The 15,435-nt window shown below is 40.8% G+C and overlaps 1 protein-coding gene across 2 annotated transcripts in view; it reads left to right on the forward strand.

The window, feature by feature from the left end:
- ubash3bb (ubiquitin associated and SH3 domain containing Bb) overlaps positions 1-15,403 on the forward strand; it is a 50,493-nt gene extending 35,090 nt beyond the window's left edge. Inside the window, exons 4-15 of one of the 2 annotated variants that reach the window (XR_013933135.1) lie at positions 1,677-1,875; positions 3,060-3,229; positions 5,046-5,254; positions 6,941-7,085; positions 7,235-7,358; positions 7,463-7,585; positions 8,497-8,589; positions 8,733-8,877; positions 9,794-9,900; positions 10,330-10,439; positions 11,764-15,213; positions 15,252-15,267. Coding sequence is in view for 1 of the 2 variants with exons in the window: in XM_080428019.1 (XP_080284145.1) it covers positions 1,677-1,875; positions 3,060-3,229; positions 5,046-5,254; positions 6,941-7,085; positions 7,235-7,358; positions 7,463-7,585; positions 8,497-8,589; positions 8,733-8,877; positions 9,794-9,900; positions 10,330-10,439; positions 11,764-11,901 (1,563 nt within the window). In the remaining variant the exon portion in view is untranslated. Of the gene's footprint in view, positions 1-1,676; positions 1,876-3,059; positions 3,230-5,045; positions 5,255-6,940; positions 7,086-7,234; positions 7,359-7,462; positions 7,586-8,496; positions 8,590-8,732; positions 8,878-9,793; positions 9,901-10,329; positions 10,440-11,763 lie in introns of both variants that reach the window. The other variant, XM_080428019.1, reaches the window with a different exon arrangement.
- The last annotated feature ends 32 nt before the right edge of the window (positions 15,404-15,435 follow it).

Here is a 15,435-nt window from a genome sequence, read left to right on the forward strand (position 1 = left end):
CCTCTTGGTCTGGTGTTGAAATGTGAGCCTACGACTTTATTCGGTACAAAAAGTACCGTCGAATGAGAGTCGGAGGTGGGGGTGGCTCTAACGACAAGCCAATCAGCGAATATCTGCTAAAACAAGCTGTGCGATGACGTCAGATTTAGGCGGATCCGTGGATCTCTTGTGATTGGTTTAGGGAAATTCGAATCCCCTCCCCCTTGTAATCGCCGACACTGCAGCCAATTTCAGCCTGAAGCTCCACGCAGCTTCAGGCTGATAATCAGGCTAAGGAAATACAGTATGGCTTCCCTGATGCGTAGGTGCAGGTATCATACAGTACATCTGTTCTTTATCTCACTCACTAGCTTGATTTTGTGTGTCATGTATTCATAGTATTTGCTGACATCCTGGTGATTATCATTAAATGTGAACCAACGGACTGTGGCATTGCTCCATATTGTGTGCCAAGCATGTCCTGTGAATACTATGAATCCTGGGAGAGTGGGCAGTCAGTCCCCTTTTTGTATCTTCATTTTGCAAGTATTGAGACAAACAGTAAAGGCACCAGAGAGACCAGATAAAATTCTATATTGTTTAAGTTGCTGTGTGTCATGTGGTGCGTTGGTTGATACGTATGTACCCAGAGATAGTCACCATGAGCCAAAACCTGTTAAAAGTTGACTCCCTCTTTACTGTCCATCTCAACAACAGAAAGAAAATTCAAGGGAAGTGGAATACCCATGGTTGGAAAATGATCTATAGTTGAATCCCTGGTGTCCCTGAGTGTGACGATAACCCCCATCAGTGGTGGAAAAAGTACTCAAATTCTTTACTTAAGTAAAAGTATCAATACTGCAATATAGAAATACTCTGTTAAAAGTTTAAGTCCAGAATTCTAAATTTTTCTTGATTAAAAGTACAAAAGTATTGGGCATCAAAATGTACTTAAAGTACCAAAAGTAAAAGTACTAAAATGTTTGAAAATAGCAGATCTACAAGCGCTTGTAGATCGGCTATTTTCAAATTGCCTAGGTATAAAATAGGGCTAAAGTGGTTAATACATGTTTTATAATGTAATAATTTATATCTGCAAAGTAACTAGTAACTAAAGATTTCAAATAATTGTAGTGGAGTAAAAGCACAATATTTGCCTCTGAGATGTAGTGGAGTAGAAGTAAAAGTATAGACACGGTAAAAGTAAAAGTACCTCGAAATTGTACTCAAGTACAGTACTTGAGTAGTAAATGTACTTAGTTACTTTACGCCAGTGGTTTTCAACCAGTGGTCCGGGGACCATCAGTGGTCCTTGAGGGAGTACCAGGGGGTCCCCAGCAAAATGAGTTAATAGCGTCATAATCATTTTTAACCACTTAGCTTTGGCTATTCAAAAATAGCAGATCTACAAGCTCATAGCGCGGCACCGAGTGCCGCGCTACGAGCTTGTAGATCTGCTATTTTTGAAAAACCTTGAAAAAGTGTGCATATCTTATGAATATTTATATTTTTTTAAAGGGAAAATTAACTGATATCTTTTGCTTCTGGGGGTCCCTGGCACAAAACATCTTCAAATGGGGGGTCCGCGGCCAAATGTATATCAATTTTAGGGGTCCTTGGCATGAAAAAGGTTGAAAACCACTGCTTTACACCACTGACCCGCCCCCCCCATCCATCCATCCCTTCCTCCTCCACAGTGTGCGGACCAGAAGGTGGAGGCTCTGTGTGAAGCTCTGCAGGTGAGCGTGGCCCAGTGGAGAGGTCGCTTCCCCAGTCCTCTGCCCCTGGAGCTCTACACCTCCTCCAACTTCATCGGCCTCTTCGTGGAGGAGCAGGTGGCCGACGTTCTCAAGCAGTTTGCCACAGACTTCGCTGCGGAAGCTGCCAGGAAAGCAGGTGGGATGAAACAATGGATGAGGGGGGGCCAGTGGTGGAAAAAAAGTACTCACATTTTTTACTTAAGTAAAAGTAGCAATACCACATTATAAAAATACTCTGTTACAAGTAAAAGGCCTGTGTTCAAAATGTCACTTGGGTAAAAGTACAAAAGTATTGGCATCAAAATATACTTAAAGTACCAAAAGGGAAAGTACTAAAATGTTTGAAAATAGCTGATCTGCAAGCTCGTTGTGAGCTTGTAGATCGGCTATTTTCAAATAGCCTACGTATAAAATAGGGCTAAAGTGGTAAATGTATGTTTTATAATATAATAATTTATATCTGCAAAGTAACTAGTAACTAAAGTTTTCAAATAATTGTAGTGGAGTAGAAGTACAATATTTTCCTCAGCTATGTAATTGAAAATCGGAAAAGTAAAGTAAAGTAAAAAAAAACTCGAAATTGTACTTAAGTACAGTACTTGAGTAAATGTACTTAGTTACTTTACACCACTGGCTGCACGGGGGACTCAAGATTCAAGGAAAAAAGATTTCAGGAAATGGAAAAAAAATAGCCCGTGTTCTATTGAATCCAATGTAGTTATTATTTAGTCACAAGCTGTTGTTAATACTTTTTATTGGTTAAACATAAAACCCACAGACAAACCTAAGCACTTTCACTTTCGAATTGTTCAAAAATAGCAGATCTACAATGCTTCACGATGCGACGACGATCTTGTGAGCTTGTAGATTAAGCTATTTTCACTAAAGTAGTTGGAAGACGAAGTCGGGCATTCATTTACAAAAGAAATAAACATAAAAAGTTGAAATATAGAGATATAAGGTTTCTGCCAGACAGCGATGATATCCACACTCTCAAGCTGCATTTTTACCCTTGCATCCAAACCAGGTCAATCATCCTGTTCCATGTAACAGCATCAGTCAACTACTGGCCAACATGGCTGCCTTCCATGCATTTAGTCAGGTCTGTACAGAGACAATGACACTTGATATTTCTAACTGTCATCAGGCAATACATTACATTTTTTATTTCTGCTATTGCCTTATTAAGTGGCATATATCTTCTATCTTGTGTCATTCAGGTTATGCTTACCAAATCAGCTATCAGGTTAAGTTTTTTTTACATGAGGAGTGTGATTGAGTTTGTACGGCGCTGGTAAACACAAACACTGTCTCTTTCAGAAGTCCATGTGGAGCCTCATAAGAAACAACTCCATGTGACCTTAGCCTATCACTTCCCGACCAATCACCTGTCTTCCCTGGAGAAGCTGGCCAAGGGCATTGAAGTCAAGCTGGGCTGCGATTGGCTGGCCGTCCTCTTCTCGCGGGATATCCGCTTCGCTAACCACGAGGTAGGAACCCACTGACTAGCCTGGCATTGCCAGACTGGTTACTCACACACGTTGCCCACGATATGAGTGATCCCACGTGATCAGTTTGGCAATGCCAGGCTAGGAACCCACCAATGAACTATTTGTAAATACGCTCTGTACAGCCCTGCTCTAGGAGAAAGTGTCTTCTCTTAGTGAAATAACAGTTTATGTCACATTGCCCCCTATTGGTAGCATTGGTGTACTGATGCTGATGTATACATTTGCTTTTTTCCCCAATTAATGTTTTAATAACGGCCAAAGGCGAGGGATTATGTTTTCGCTCCTGTGAGTCTGACTGTCTGTCCGTCTGTCCGTAAACAGCTACTCTCTGCGTGAAACTTGCACAGCACACACATTCCCAGTAGGCCAAGGATGAACCTCCACCCCAAGTCTTTCAAACCAGCCTGTTATAGTGCCACCATGAGGCTGATTTGTGCAAAATACAATTTGTGTAATACGACTACAGATACAAAACTCACCCAGAATGTGTACACCTTATCTCTACAGACATGTGATCAAGTTGTAGCTGACAGAGTTTTCATATTCCATTCTGATTGGCTACGACTGGCTTTCAAAGTTTGCGGGAGTGGCCCGTTTTGCCAAGAGAGATCTGCCACCCCAAATGTTTCAAATCAGCCTCATGGTGGCACTATAAGTCGCAACACAGCCCTGGTCAGGCAACCCAGCCTGGCGGGGATCTGCGCTCAGAGAAGCACAGTTTTCTAGTTTGTCTTTTATTACTATTCCTAATGCTGCTACATTGTCTGAGGAGCCAAACTAAATACTTTTTACTCGTATGTAGTAGACAAGACATACTGTAATAATAGAGATCACTTTGAATCTTGAGCCTTCTCTGTTTGTACTTGATGATGTTAAAGGAGAATACCGGACAAATTAAGTGTTGTCTTTGATGTCTCGTTTGATGTCTCGTTACTCACCGACCGACGTGAAAAGTGGCGTTATTTTTTTCCATAGATTCCCGTGTCGTCATTTTTTAAACCCCCTCCGTTGTCAGAATGGGAGCGCGTGGGTTAGGGAGATTCGTCTATTATAACCGAGGCAAAGTTGTTTTTCTCTCTACTGCTAGTCATTGTGGAGTCTCATGATAGTCAAACATGCGTTGAAATTGAAACCCACGCGCTCCCATTCTGACAACGGAGGGGGTTTAAAAAATGACGACACAGGAATCTATGGAAAAAAAGAACGCCACTTTTCACGTCGGTCGGTGAGTAACGAGACATCAAAGACAACACTTAATTTGTCCGGTATTCTCCTTTAACAGGGTGGAGCATGTAAGCTGCAAAGCGACTGCACATGTTTCTTTCTTTTTTTAATGAACTTTTTGTCCACTTTGTTTACTCGTATTGTATGTAGTGTAGCATCTTTCATCTTTCATTACATTATATGGATGAAAGGATCTTATAGTATTTAAATGTGCTTTATTATTATTTTTATTTGTTTATTTATTTAGTGATGATTAATATATGGCAGATATTTTTATTTGACAAAATGGATGACTTGATTATTGTATTACAATTCAAACACATGCAGCCCTGTTGAATTATACATAGAATACGATGCATTTCATGACAGTCTGTGTCATTGTGTTTGTCTACAGTACTTGCACACCACCAACTAATGGACTTGTTGTGTAGTTGCCTCATACTGTACATATTTTATACTGTTCAAGGATACGTGCGCTGTTCCCCCAGTCATTTCTCACAGCAACAAGATCATTTTATGCATACAGAAACCCATATTTCACGAAAACATCCAAACGCCTCTCCTTTCACAGAGCCTGAAGGTGATGTACCCCTATGCCCCCCAGAATGAGGATGAGTTGGAGCTGGTCCCTGGGGATTTTGTCTTCATGTCCCCAGTGGACCAGGGTGGAGCCAGTGAGGGGTGGGTGTATGGGACCTCCTTGGCCACGGGACTCTCTGGCCTGCTGCCCGAGAACTACGTCAGCCGAGCAGATGAGTGCGACACCTGGGTGTTCCATGGGTGAGTGGAGCGACCTTCCGCAGGAAACCAGAGGACAGTGTTAACCACTTAAACCCCTGTAGTCTTAGATAACTGGACTTGAGTTACAACTGTACTTTCGACACTTTGGTGTCGACTCGACACCAATTCTCTTCACCAGAAATAGCCAACTACAAGCTCACAATGCGTCTTGTGAGCTTGTAGATCTGCTATTTTTGGCTAATGTTCCCCCTAGTTTCAAGTGGTTAAAGGGATACTTCACTCTCGGGCCGGGGACACATTTAAAAAAAATATTAAAAATAAATGAAAAAAGTTATGGAAAATTCATGGCCCCCTCACACATTAGTAGGACACTGCGTGTCGTGAGGGGGCCATGAATTTTCCATAACTTTTTTCATTTATTTTTAATATTTTTTTTAAATGTGTCCCCGGCCCGAGAGTGAAGTATCCCTTTAAAGCAAGTTTTGATAAAGGATATGAACGTTTTGTCCCAGCAGGGCAACTAATTCTTCTCCCCACCCCCCCCTCCAATTCAATTTTACCCATATTCAAGTGTGTCACTGCTAGTCTCTACATTTTGGTCATATGAGAGGAGGGTGGAGGGTGTAGACGAGCATGTGTCTCCTCTGTTACACATGTCAAGTCAACAGCTGCTTCTTTTCACCAGGTGGTTGTTAACACAAGTGAAGGAACACAAAGGAACACGCTCTGTTTCTGTTTAATGTAGCACTGTAGCAGAGCCTTTCCTGTGAGCCAACACTCCTGACTTTGTTGACCTGAATGGAACACAACCTTAATTAGTATCATTGGTAATACCTGTGAAGAAAGTAACATTACACAAGTAAGACGCGCGAACGCGGTAAGCGAACGCCAAAAAAGAAAAAAAAGAATGAAAAAAAATATTTAAAAAAAAGTAACCAATATTTTCTTTTTTCTAAATACAAAAAAATTCTGCGTTAAAAGGAGCATCTTAGAAAAATACAAATTCACAAAAAAAATACTTTGAATGTTTTTGAACAATTCAACAAAGTGTTTGAAGTGCCTGTTTCACCCACTTCCGGGGGGCGGAGCCAAAATTCGAGCCCGAAGTATTTGTTCGTAGACCCCCACTTAGGGGGGGTAGAAAAAGTTTGGGAGCGATTCGGGCACTTTTCATTTAACATGGGGTTTCAATGGGGAGTTTTTAGGAGCCTTCTCCGGGGCGTGGCTTCCGGGGGAAGGGGCGGGCTTAAACGCAACCTTGACAGGTGTGTTCAGTTTTCAAAGACCTTTCATTTGATGTATGGTACGTCTAAATTGGACATTTACTTATCTCAGAGGAGCTGCACACAGGCAGTGCAGACGGAGACACAGACGGAGACACAGACGGAGACACAACCCAAGCAGGGTTACATAGTAAGCTCCACTTGGTCGGAGGCGCGGCTTCGCCGCGCCTCCTCCCGCGTTCGCAATAACTATTTATGTCAATATGGCTGTCGTGAAAAAGGTGTATTGTGTTTGTTGGCGTGCCCGGCCAAGCCGGAGGAACTGTGGAGGATTCGAACCTAACTGATTCTTTCTTCAGTTGGGCCTGTGTAGTGCTGTTGTTTTGACTGGAATTCATAAGCGTATGAACTTTGTCATTAAAATACTCAAACATAATCCACTTTTTGGTCAACTGTCTCTTTAAGCCTCTGTAGTGAGCATACATGAACTCTGCTCCCACAGATCTCATTCGTTCTTCAGCTGTGGGCCCTCAGACAAGGCAGTGAAGGACAGAGGCATGTTTGACGGACTGCTGGACAGCCGTCGCCTTGATAACACGAGTCCTGGGGACACACCGGGTCTCAGCCTCATCTGCCATCCTATGCAGGTCAGAGTGACAGAGTTCAAACTGTACCATCTGTTCTGGCCAGAATAGAGAGGAGCACATGGCAAAAAATACTGCATGAAACCCTTTTTTCTGATGAAGCACACTCTCTCTCTCCCTCTCCACTACCAACGTCTTTTGATTGACAACAGGTCCTGCGAATCAGCAGTGGCCATTCCCGGCAGCCCAAGCGGACGCTGTTTGTCTGTCGGCATGGCGAGAGGATGGACGTGGTGTTTGGTAAACACTGGCAGTCACTGTGCTCTGACAGTAAAGGTGAGAACCTCCCCGTTTAAGGGAAGCCTTCCACTTGTTTTTTTATTTTACATTATGGTGAAAGGAGGACGCGATTTTGATGGTGTGTTTGTCGTCTTTCCCAGGGAAATACGTGCGTACCAACTTGAATATGCCTCCCAGTTTGCCCCTGTGGGGAGGAGGGCAGACAGATTACGACATGGACTCTCCCATCACTGTATTTGGATCCACACAGGCTCAACTAGTAGGTATGTTAGCTCTAGTCTACACAACCAAACCCATGACTGCATGTAGATCCCAATACTGCTGTTTGTGCCCAAGGCACAGGAACAGGTGTGACAAATTGTCAAGGTTCACCTGTATTCATAGGGAAAATAGCCGATCTACTGTACAAGCATTTAATGTGTGTGCTGCAGATCAATTCTATCTATGAATTGAATACCAAGGCCCTCATTGGAAACAAGACCGCAATGACTTTCATGAACGGACCAGTTAGACAAAATATTTTAAATGTAATTGTGCTGTTTTTAAATTTTTTGCCTAATAAAATATTCAATCAATCAATCAAATTATAATTATACAAAATAAATGAATTAATTTTAAAATTTCACGTACAACAACATGGCCATGTACGTTGAAAAAACGTACAACAACATGTTTAAGAAACTGTTATGTTAATTATATAATAAACCTTTAATATAGGGCAGAGGATTGATTATTTCTGTCAAGGACCCCCAAGTTGTTTTGTATTTGGCTGTGGATCCCCATCTGAAAATATTCAGTGCCAGGAACACCCAGAAAAGAAGATTTGTGTTAAATACTTTCTAAATTATTCCACGAATTTTCTTTTTTGAGATTTTAACTTTTTTCAGCTGGCGTATAAATTAGGGTTAAAGTGGTATTAAACTGATATTGATACTATTGTATCAGATTTTTCTGTGGACCCCCTGGAACCCCTTCGAAGACCCCTGGGGCTCCCTGGACCCCACTTTGAGAACCAATGATTTATGCTGTGTGTGTGTGTGTGTGTGTGTGTGTGTGTGTGTGTGTGTGTGTGTGTGTGTGTGTGTGTGTGTGTGTGTGTGTGTGTGTGTGTGTGTGTGTGTGTGTGTGTGTGTGTGTGCGCGCGCGCGCGCATGTGTGTTTCTCTGTTGTCTAGGTGAAGCTCTGTTGGAGAGTAACACAGTAATAGACTTTGTTTATTGCTCTCCCTCATTGCGATGTGTTCAGACGGCTCAGAACATCCTCAAAGGTGAGCTCATCTTCAAATAGAGAAACATATTCATTCATTTCATCAAGTATATATGAAATAGAGGAAATAAGTATTTATTATTAGGCAGCGATTTCTGTTGTCTTAAAGGCTATCTAGCTCTTCTGTGCTCCTATCTACTCTAGGAATGCAGCAGGAAGGAAAGATGAAGGTGCGAGTGGAACCAGGCCTCTTTGAATGGACCAAATGGGTGTCTGGCAACTCTTTGCCTGCATGGATCTCTCCTACTGATCTGGCCTCAGCTCACTTCAGTGTGGACACAACATACAGGTGACTGCAATTCGGGATCACATGACAACAAGTTATTCTGGACCCCCAATATTTCTAAAACAATCAAATCTAGAAAACCTTTTTGGTGCCCCTGTATTGAAGAGTTTATATTCAAAAAGTAGCATCCTATTTTAAATGACAACTGATATTGTATTATCATACTTTTATTACATAAGAATTAAAAGTTCTGAGCACGCCCTCATATTTTTTTTTAAACCAAGCTATGGATAGAAAACAATAATAACTAGAAAAAGTGCTCCTCGGACCACAGGTCTCCGCCAGGTCAGGTAGGTTATTGTGGGCCAGCAATGTTCGGAATTCAGTCGTTATAGAGGTGAGTGGAATTTGTAGAAGGTGAGGGATTAATGCTGACGAAGATATTGCACAGACACAGATCCGTCTTTAGCACATGACTATAGAGATAATGTGTACCGATTTGCGTGATGTTTGGACAAAATCTGTAGGAGTAATACACCATTTTTTAAAAATCGGCCTCCTGGTAGCGCTATAACAGGCTGGTGTGAAATATTTGGGGCAGAGGTTCTGTAGAGCGGCCGCTTGGGAAATGAAAGGTTCCTGGTTAATTTGCATTGACATTCTGTCACTGTCAGTTGTTCTTCTGTTTTTCCTTACATATCACACTAAACTCTAATGCAAGCATCACTATCATTGAATGTGCGCTTTCGACCACAATTTTCCACTCATTCAGTTTTTCCTTTAAAATGATGTCACAGCTTAATTTCTCGATAAAGGAACTGGTGTTGGTCTTCAAATTATTTACTTGGCATAAAGTATTTTCAAATGAGGGTCCGCGACTAAATACATATCAATTTGGGGGTCCTTGACATGCAAATGCAAGGACAAATGCAATTTGAGAACCACTGCTCTGGCAAATGACTGTTGGTTTCCTCCATAGACCTCTCATCCCCGTCAGTAAACTCACTGTGTCAGAGTGCTATGAGAGCTACATCAGTCGCAGCTACCAAGTGACCAAAGACATCATGTCTGACTGTAAGAACACAGGTATGTACAGTCTTAGAAACAAACACACAACTCTCTCTGTGTGTGTGTGTGTGTGTGTGTGTGTGTGTGTGTGTGTGTGTGTGTGTGTGTGTGTGTGTGTGTGTGTGTGTGTGTGTGTGTGTGTGTGTGTGTGTGTGTGTGTGTGTGTGTGTGGGTGTGTGTGCGCATGTGAATGCTCTTTCACATGTTTCCTTATCCTTCTATGTGTGACAGAACGTGGATAGAAAAGTGAGGAAAATCCTGTTATGGCATTTTGTTGGTCCTCGACTTTCAAAGGTTTATTTATAGTATCAGGGCTTCTGTGTATAGGGTTTAAGTTAGGATTATGGTTGAGTTGAGGTTAAGGGGAGTGTTTTGTTATTATATTGTTAAATTGTGTGTTTTCTTGTGTGTGTGTGGTTGTGTCTGTGCTGGTCCCCCTTTCCACAGGAAACAACGTTCTGCTCATAGCCCATGCCTCGTCCCTGGAAGCGTGCACGCGGCAGCTGCAAGGTCGCAGCCCGCAGAATGCTAAGGACTTCATCCAAGTTGTCCGCAAGGTCATACCTTAACCTCTACCTCTCAAATATGTCTGTATAGATCCTTCTAGTCTCTCCTTAACCTACACCTTACCAATACTTTATATATCCTTCTATGGTCTGCCTGCATCTCTTGTCGGTGGCTTAATGACCAATTTTGTGACCAAAGACGACTTGTCACAAATTGGCCAACTTGAGACTTGACTTAGTGGAATTATATGCTCACATCCAATTGTACTGCTGTATGCTCTCAGGGCAACAGTGACCTTTAGTAATATGACGGGCTTATTTTGGCATATACTTTGTTACTCAGCCCACCGAGGAAAAGATCAATGATTCATTCTAGTTCAAATGTGCTATTACTGGCACAACCCACAGAGGAAAAGGTGTATTATTAATTCATGTAGAAATATTAATATATCATATTTTTTAAAGCAGCATATCATTTGTGATGCATCATTTTAGCCAAATTGAATCATATACTGGTTATTCCATGTGGCTAAAGCTTCATTGTCTTAATATTCATTCTGTTTTAAACTGATCTTGTTTTGTTTTTCCAACTCAGTTGTAACTTAAGACAAAATAAACTAATGGAAAAACGTTTAGAAACAGTAATAGATGTTACAATGGTAAGTCTAACAAATGTATTATAGGTAAAAATTCAAGCTGACATTTTGTGAGATTTGATTTGGCTAAACCTTTTTAAATCATAACTTGAGAATCACTGAAGACGAACACAGATGTTCTGATTTCATCTCCAGCAGCAGATGTTCAACGTGCTTTCTTTCTCTCAGTTCTCCTTCCCTGTCCTCCAGTTACCCCACACTAACTGGAGGACAGGGAAGGGAGTTAAAGGAATAACCCCTAAAGGATGTTTTTTTCCTTGAGTACTTGTTGTATTCCTTTACACTCAGTGAACGAATAATCCAAAAACTAAGATAATGTTTTAATTTTATTCTTCATTCACTGTAAAGAAAGAAAAAAAAATGTGACCAAAAAAACGAATCTCCGTGTGTTAAAGTCTTCATGGGATGAATAATTGATAGAAAACAAGTCATTTTGGGGGTGAAGTATTCACTAATACACTTTGTTTTGTGTCATTGTAATGCACCACAAATAGCAGCTGTGAGCCTCCTCCAATTCAGATCAGCGTCAATGATTCAGATCAATTGTCGACTGCAGTTGTCGACTGCAGTTTAGATTAGGCTGTGAATCTTTATTCTTTGTAACTGTCTCTATTGTAATTCTGTTATTTTATGATATCTTAGTTTGTTACCATGCATCCCCTCACTTAATTTCACCTTATATCATCTTCATCTTATGTAACCTTAATTTCCATCCATAGATCCCATACCTGGGCTTCTGTTGCTGTGAGGAGCAAGGGGACACAGGGGGGTGGCAGCTCGTAGACCCACCCATCCTCCCCCTTACACATGGACCCAACCACAGTTTCAACTGGAGGGAGACCCTGCTAGAGGAATGACAAGTCCCCTCTGCCTTTCTCCTTCCACAACACACTCCCACAGACTGCAGTGACTGGTGTTTTGGCCTGGTGCCGCAAAAAAAACACTGTACCCCCCTCCACCCCCACACCCAAACACACACGTTCCAATCTGCTATATATTCACTTCCTCTAACCGCTTCCCCTTGAGGGAATCCCTTTCGAAACCGGATGTTGAGCTGTCATCATCTTAAGTGCCGTTCCATTCTGCCAATAACTCAAGTGAAGTTTCCGAGAACCACCCTCCGAGGGAAACGGGTCTGAAAACTGTAAACGTTAAGCATCTAAATTACCCATAATGCATTGTGATTTGATTTCTATAACTTTAAAAATGGCAATGTTCCTCCTCTGAGGGTGTTCCATTACAACGAAACAGACCCATCCACCCCTCCTCACTCTACCTTCTCACCAAGTGGCTACTCGTGTAACATTTGTTCCCATACAGTATGAGGGACTAGGGCTGAGGACGTGTACTAGTGAATTGGAACGCAGCACCCCTCTCTGGGTGCATCACCTTCTAACCACACATATTGGCAGCTTAGCAGTGACACAAATTAAAATAGCTTTCTGCCTGAATTTGTCCTCAGCCAGTGAATGGACTCATCATCTTTTTTTTCCTATCAGTATTGCTGAGCATATAACTAACGATAATTGAGTTAATCCATTTCATATTGGATATCATTATGCTCGTGCAGCAGAAACAGACTGACATGATGACTGGTATACTTTAGATGAGAGTGATGATATGAATTGAGCCTGACTCACTAATGTTGCCTGTGTGGTGTTGTATGTTTATGTCTCATATATAGTATCAGGTATTAAGCTTGATTTATGCGTCAGTGACACAGTGTCGATTGAAATTACGTTACTTTTGTCTAGCGACATGCCGCATGATACTTTGTTGCTGAAGCATGAATCGGGCTTAAATCTCACTACAGCAGGGCAACGTCATGGCAGTTTTAACATCATCATATTACTACACATCTTTCTTGAGTATGATGAAAATGTGAAATGTTCTAATTGAATACAAACTGGCAGGATTCGTTTACATTAGAGAACATGTCACAACCCCTGTCGGAATGTTTGGACTGTTTGTGTGAATCTCTGTTTTGTGTAGTGGATGTTGTAAAATAATATCCATTCTGGTTTTAAAGTCCTTATCATGAGCTTCCCAATTCTCAGACATGCAAACTTGTGGCTTTTCAGCTACAATAGCCGTTTTGAATCCAAATAGGGCAATTGTGTGACACCTGACCCGAAAAAAAAACATGTTGTCACCTTTTTCACCTCGGGGCTGTTTGCATGCCTGAATTCTAGGCTCACCATGTTCAATATAATGTTTAATAATGTGGTCCACATGTTGTCTTGTACATCCATGTAAGTATGTCAAAATCAAAGAGTCCCAACAACAACAACAAAATAGCACAAAATGCACAACTGACAATCATACAAGTATGTTTTGAATCTTGTCCAACTGTGACACGTGGTCATATATGTTACATATCTTATTTAAAGGGGTCAGGTGGAGTAGGTAGCTGTAAATATGATTTTAATGGGGGCGGGGGTGTAAGGGGTCTTCCAGTTGATTTCTATTTATTGATAACTTTATTTCAAATATGAAAAATGAGAATTGTCCCCTTTAACCGCATGCAAGGAATTATTCTGCGCTGTCTCTCAGGTCTTGACTGTATTTAGCTCATATTTGCAGCATTGTGCTGTGACCAGTTGGTAACAGTATTATTGTTAGTGCCTCTTGGAACTAAAAGTGATGTCATCTGATTTCATGACTGCCTAATTAGTAGCAAAATAAGTTCAAATCCCTATTTATACAAACTCCATCAATTGTAAATCAAAATGATTTAAAATGTGTTTTTTGTAACACTTGCTTATCATAAGCACTTATCTTATTATTGTTTTAGGAGTCCATAATAATACTATATTTTGAATAATATCTTATACAGTATATTAAACCGCCATATACAGGCCTGTGTCATAGCAGTGTACCGGAGTAAATCAATTTCCTGACAATGACATGCTTGTCACAGAGAAGTGTCATGTATTGATCCTTGTTGATTTAAAGCAGGGTTCCAACCTTGGTCCCAAAGTACTGTTGGCTTTCAAGTCCATGTGCGTTCACCTGTTGTCCTAGCTGTCTAATCAGGGATTAGATAGAGCTGGCATGACAGGTGTATGCAATCACTATCCCTGTCTAATAGAAAACCAGCAGTATGGGTTCCAGAGGACCAGGGTGGATGATTTCGGCTGTAGAGGTATTTAGATACATTATTTTATGGTTTAATCGGTTTGACATAGCCTGTGTCTTTTACAAACTTGTGAGCTTGTAGATCTGCTATTTTTTAAAGATTTAGAAAAAAAGAATTAAGTGTGAAAATCTTTGAAAACATTTTGAGACACCAAACTACTGTGGGAGAAAGGCAACTTGTTTTGAACTATTGTCTCATCTATTGTCTCATCTATCTCCTTGTTTGTGATGGACTCATGCTGTTTGAGCACAGTACCCTTGCATTTCTTTTTGTCCAAAGGATAAACTCTGGCCACTATATGTGACATGTGACATGTTTGTAATTGATTTTGGTCAACTTCGGGCCTTTGATAGCCATAGTAAAATTATGAAGCAGAAAGGCATCGTCTGGCTTGTTGCTAATGGGTTAGAACTTGTAATTCATATGCTCGTCCATTGTATTATGTTCTCTTGTGCTTATAAGTGCTTATAAGTGCTTATAAGCAACATTTCAAATAAGTGTTGCCATGTTTTGTCTTCAGGGATTGAACTGGGGAAAAATCTGTTAATGTCAAAATATGTATTCATTTGTTCTGTTTTTCCTGGGTTACAAGACAAAATGTCAATGGTTTCAAATAGACCTCTGACACAGGGATGCAACAATGCACAAGTGGAGACAAAGCCAAGCACAGACATGGAGGCATTATGACAGGAAACAGCCATTATGTGACTATACAGCTAATGACGTTCAAAGGAGGAAGCCATGCTATATACCGATATAAAGACGTTTAAGTATTCTTAATTTATTATCATTTATCATTACAAAATGTGTACAGCACTTAATTTAATGACCTTTCCTCATAACCTTTTCTTGCAAATGCAACATTTTCTTTTTTTTTATTTAAGAAGGGTTGGGTGGTTCCATGAATATCTCTGTATTTAGTTTTTCCATAATTTTGTGAATCATACTTTTAAAAAGGCTGTGATAGTTCCACATTGTGTGCGTGTGTGTGTGTGTGTGTGTGTGTGTGTGTGTGTGTGTGTGTGTGTGTGTGTGTGTGTGTGAGAGAGAATGAGAGAGAGAGGGTAGGACATTTAAGTTTCTCTATTGATGCTACAATATCAAATTACAGTATTGTGTGTGGATACTGTAGCAATAACAAATCGGTTAAGGCAGGTCGTTATTTTATTGTATTATTTGGAACTATGCTACGAATACTATACACCTTTTTAATTACAATAAAAGGAATCCTTTTGCTTTTGTATTTTGTGAA

This window comes from Gymnoscopelus braueri, assembly GCF_963280865.1.
Source record: "Gymnoscopelus braueri genome assembly, chromosome: 5".
In the NCBI taxonomy this organism is placed as follows: Eukaryota; Metazoa; Chordata; class Actinopteri; order Myctophiformes; family Myctophidae; genus Gymnoscopelus; species Gymnoscopelus braueri.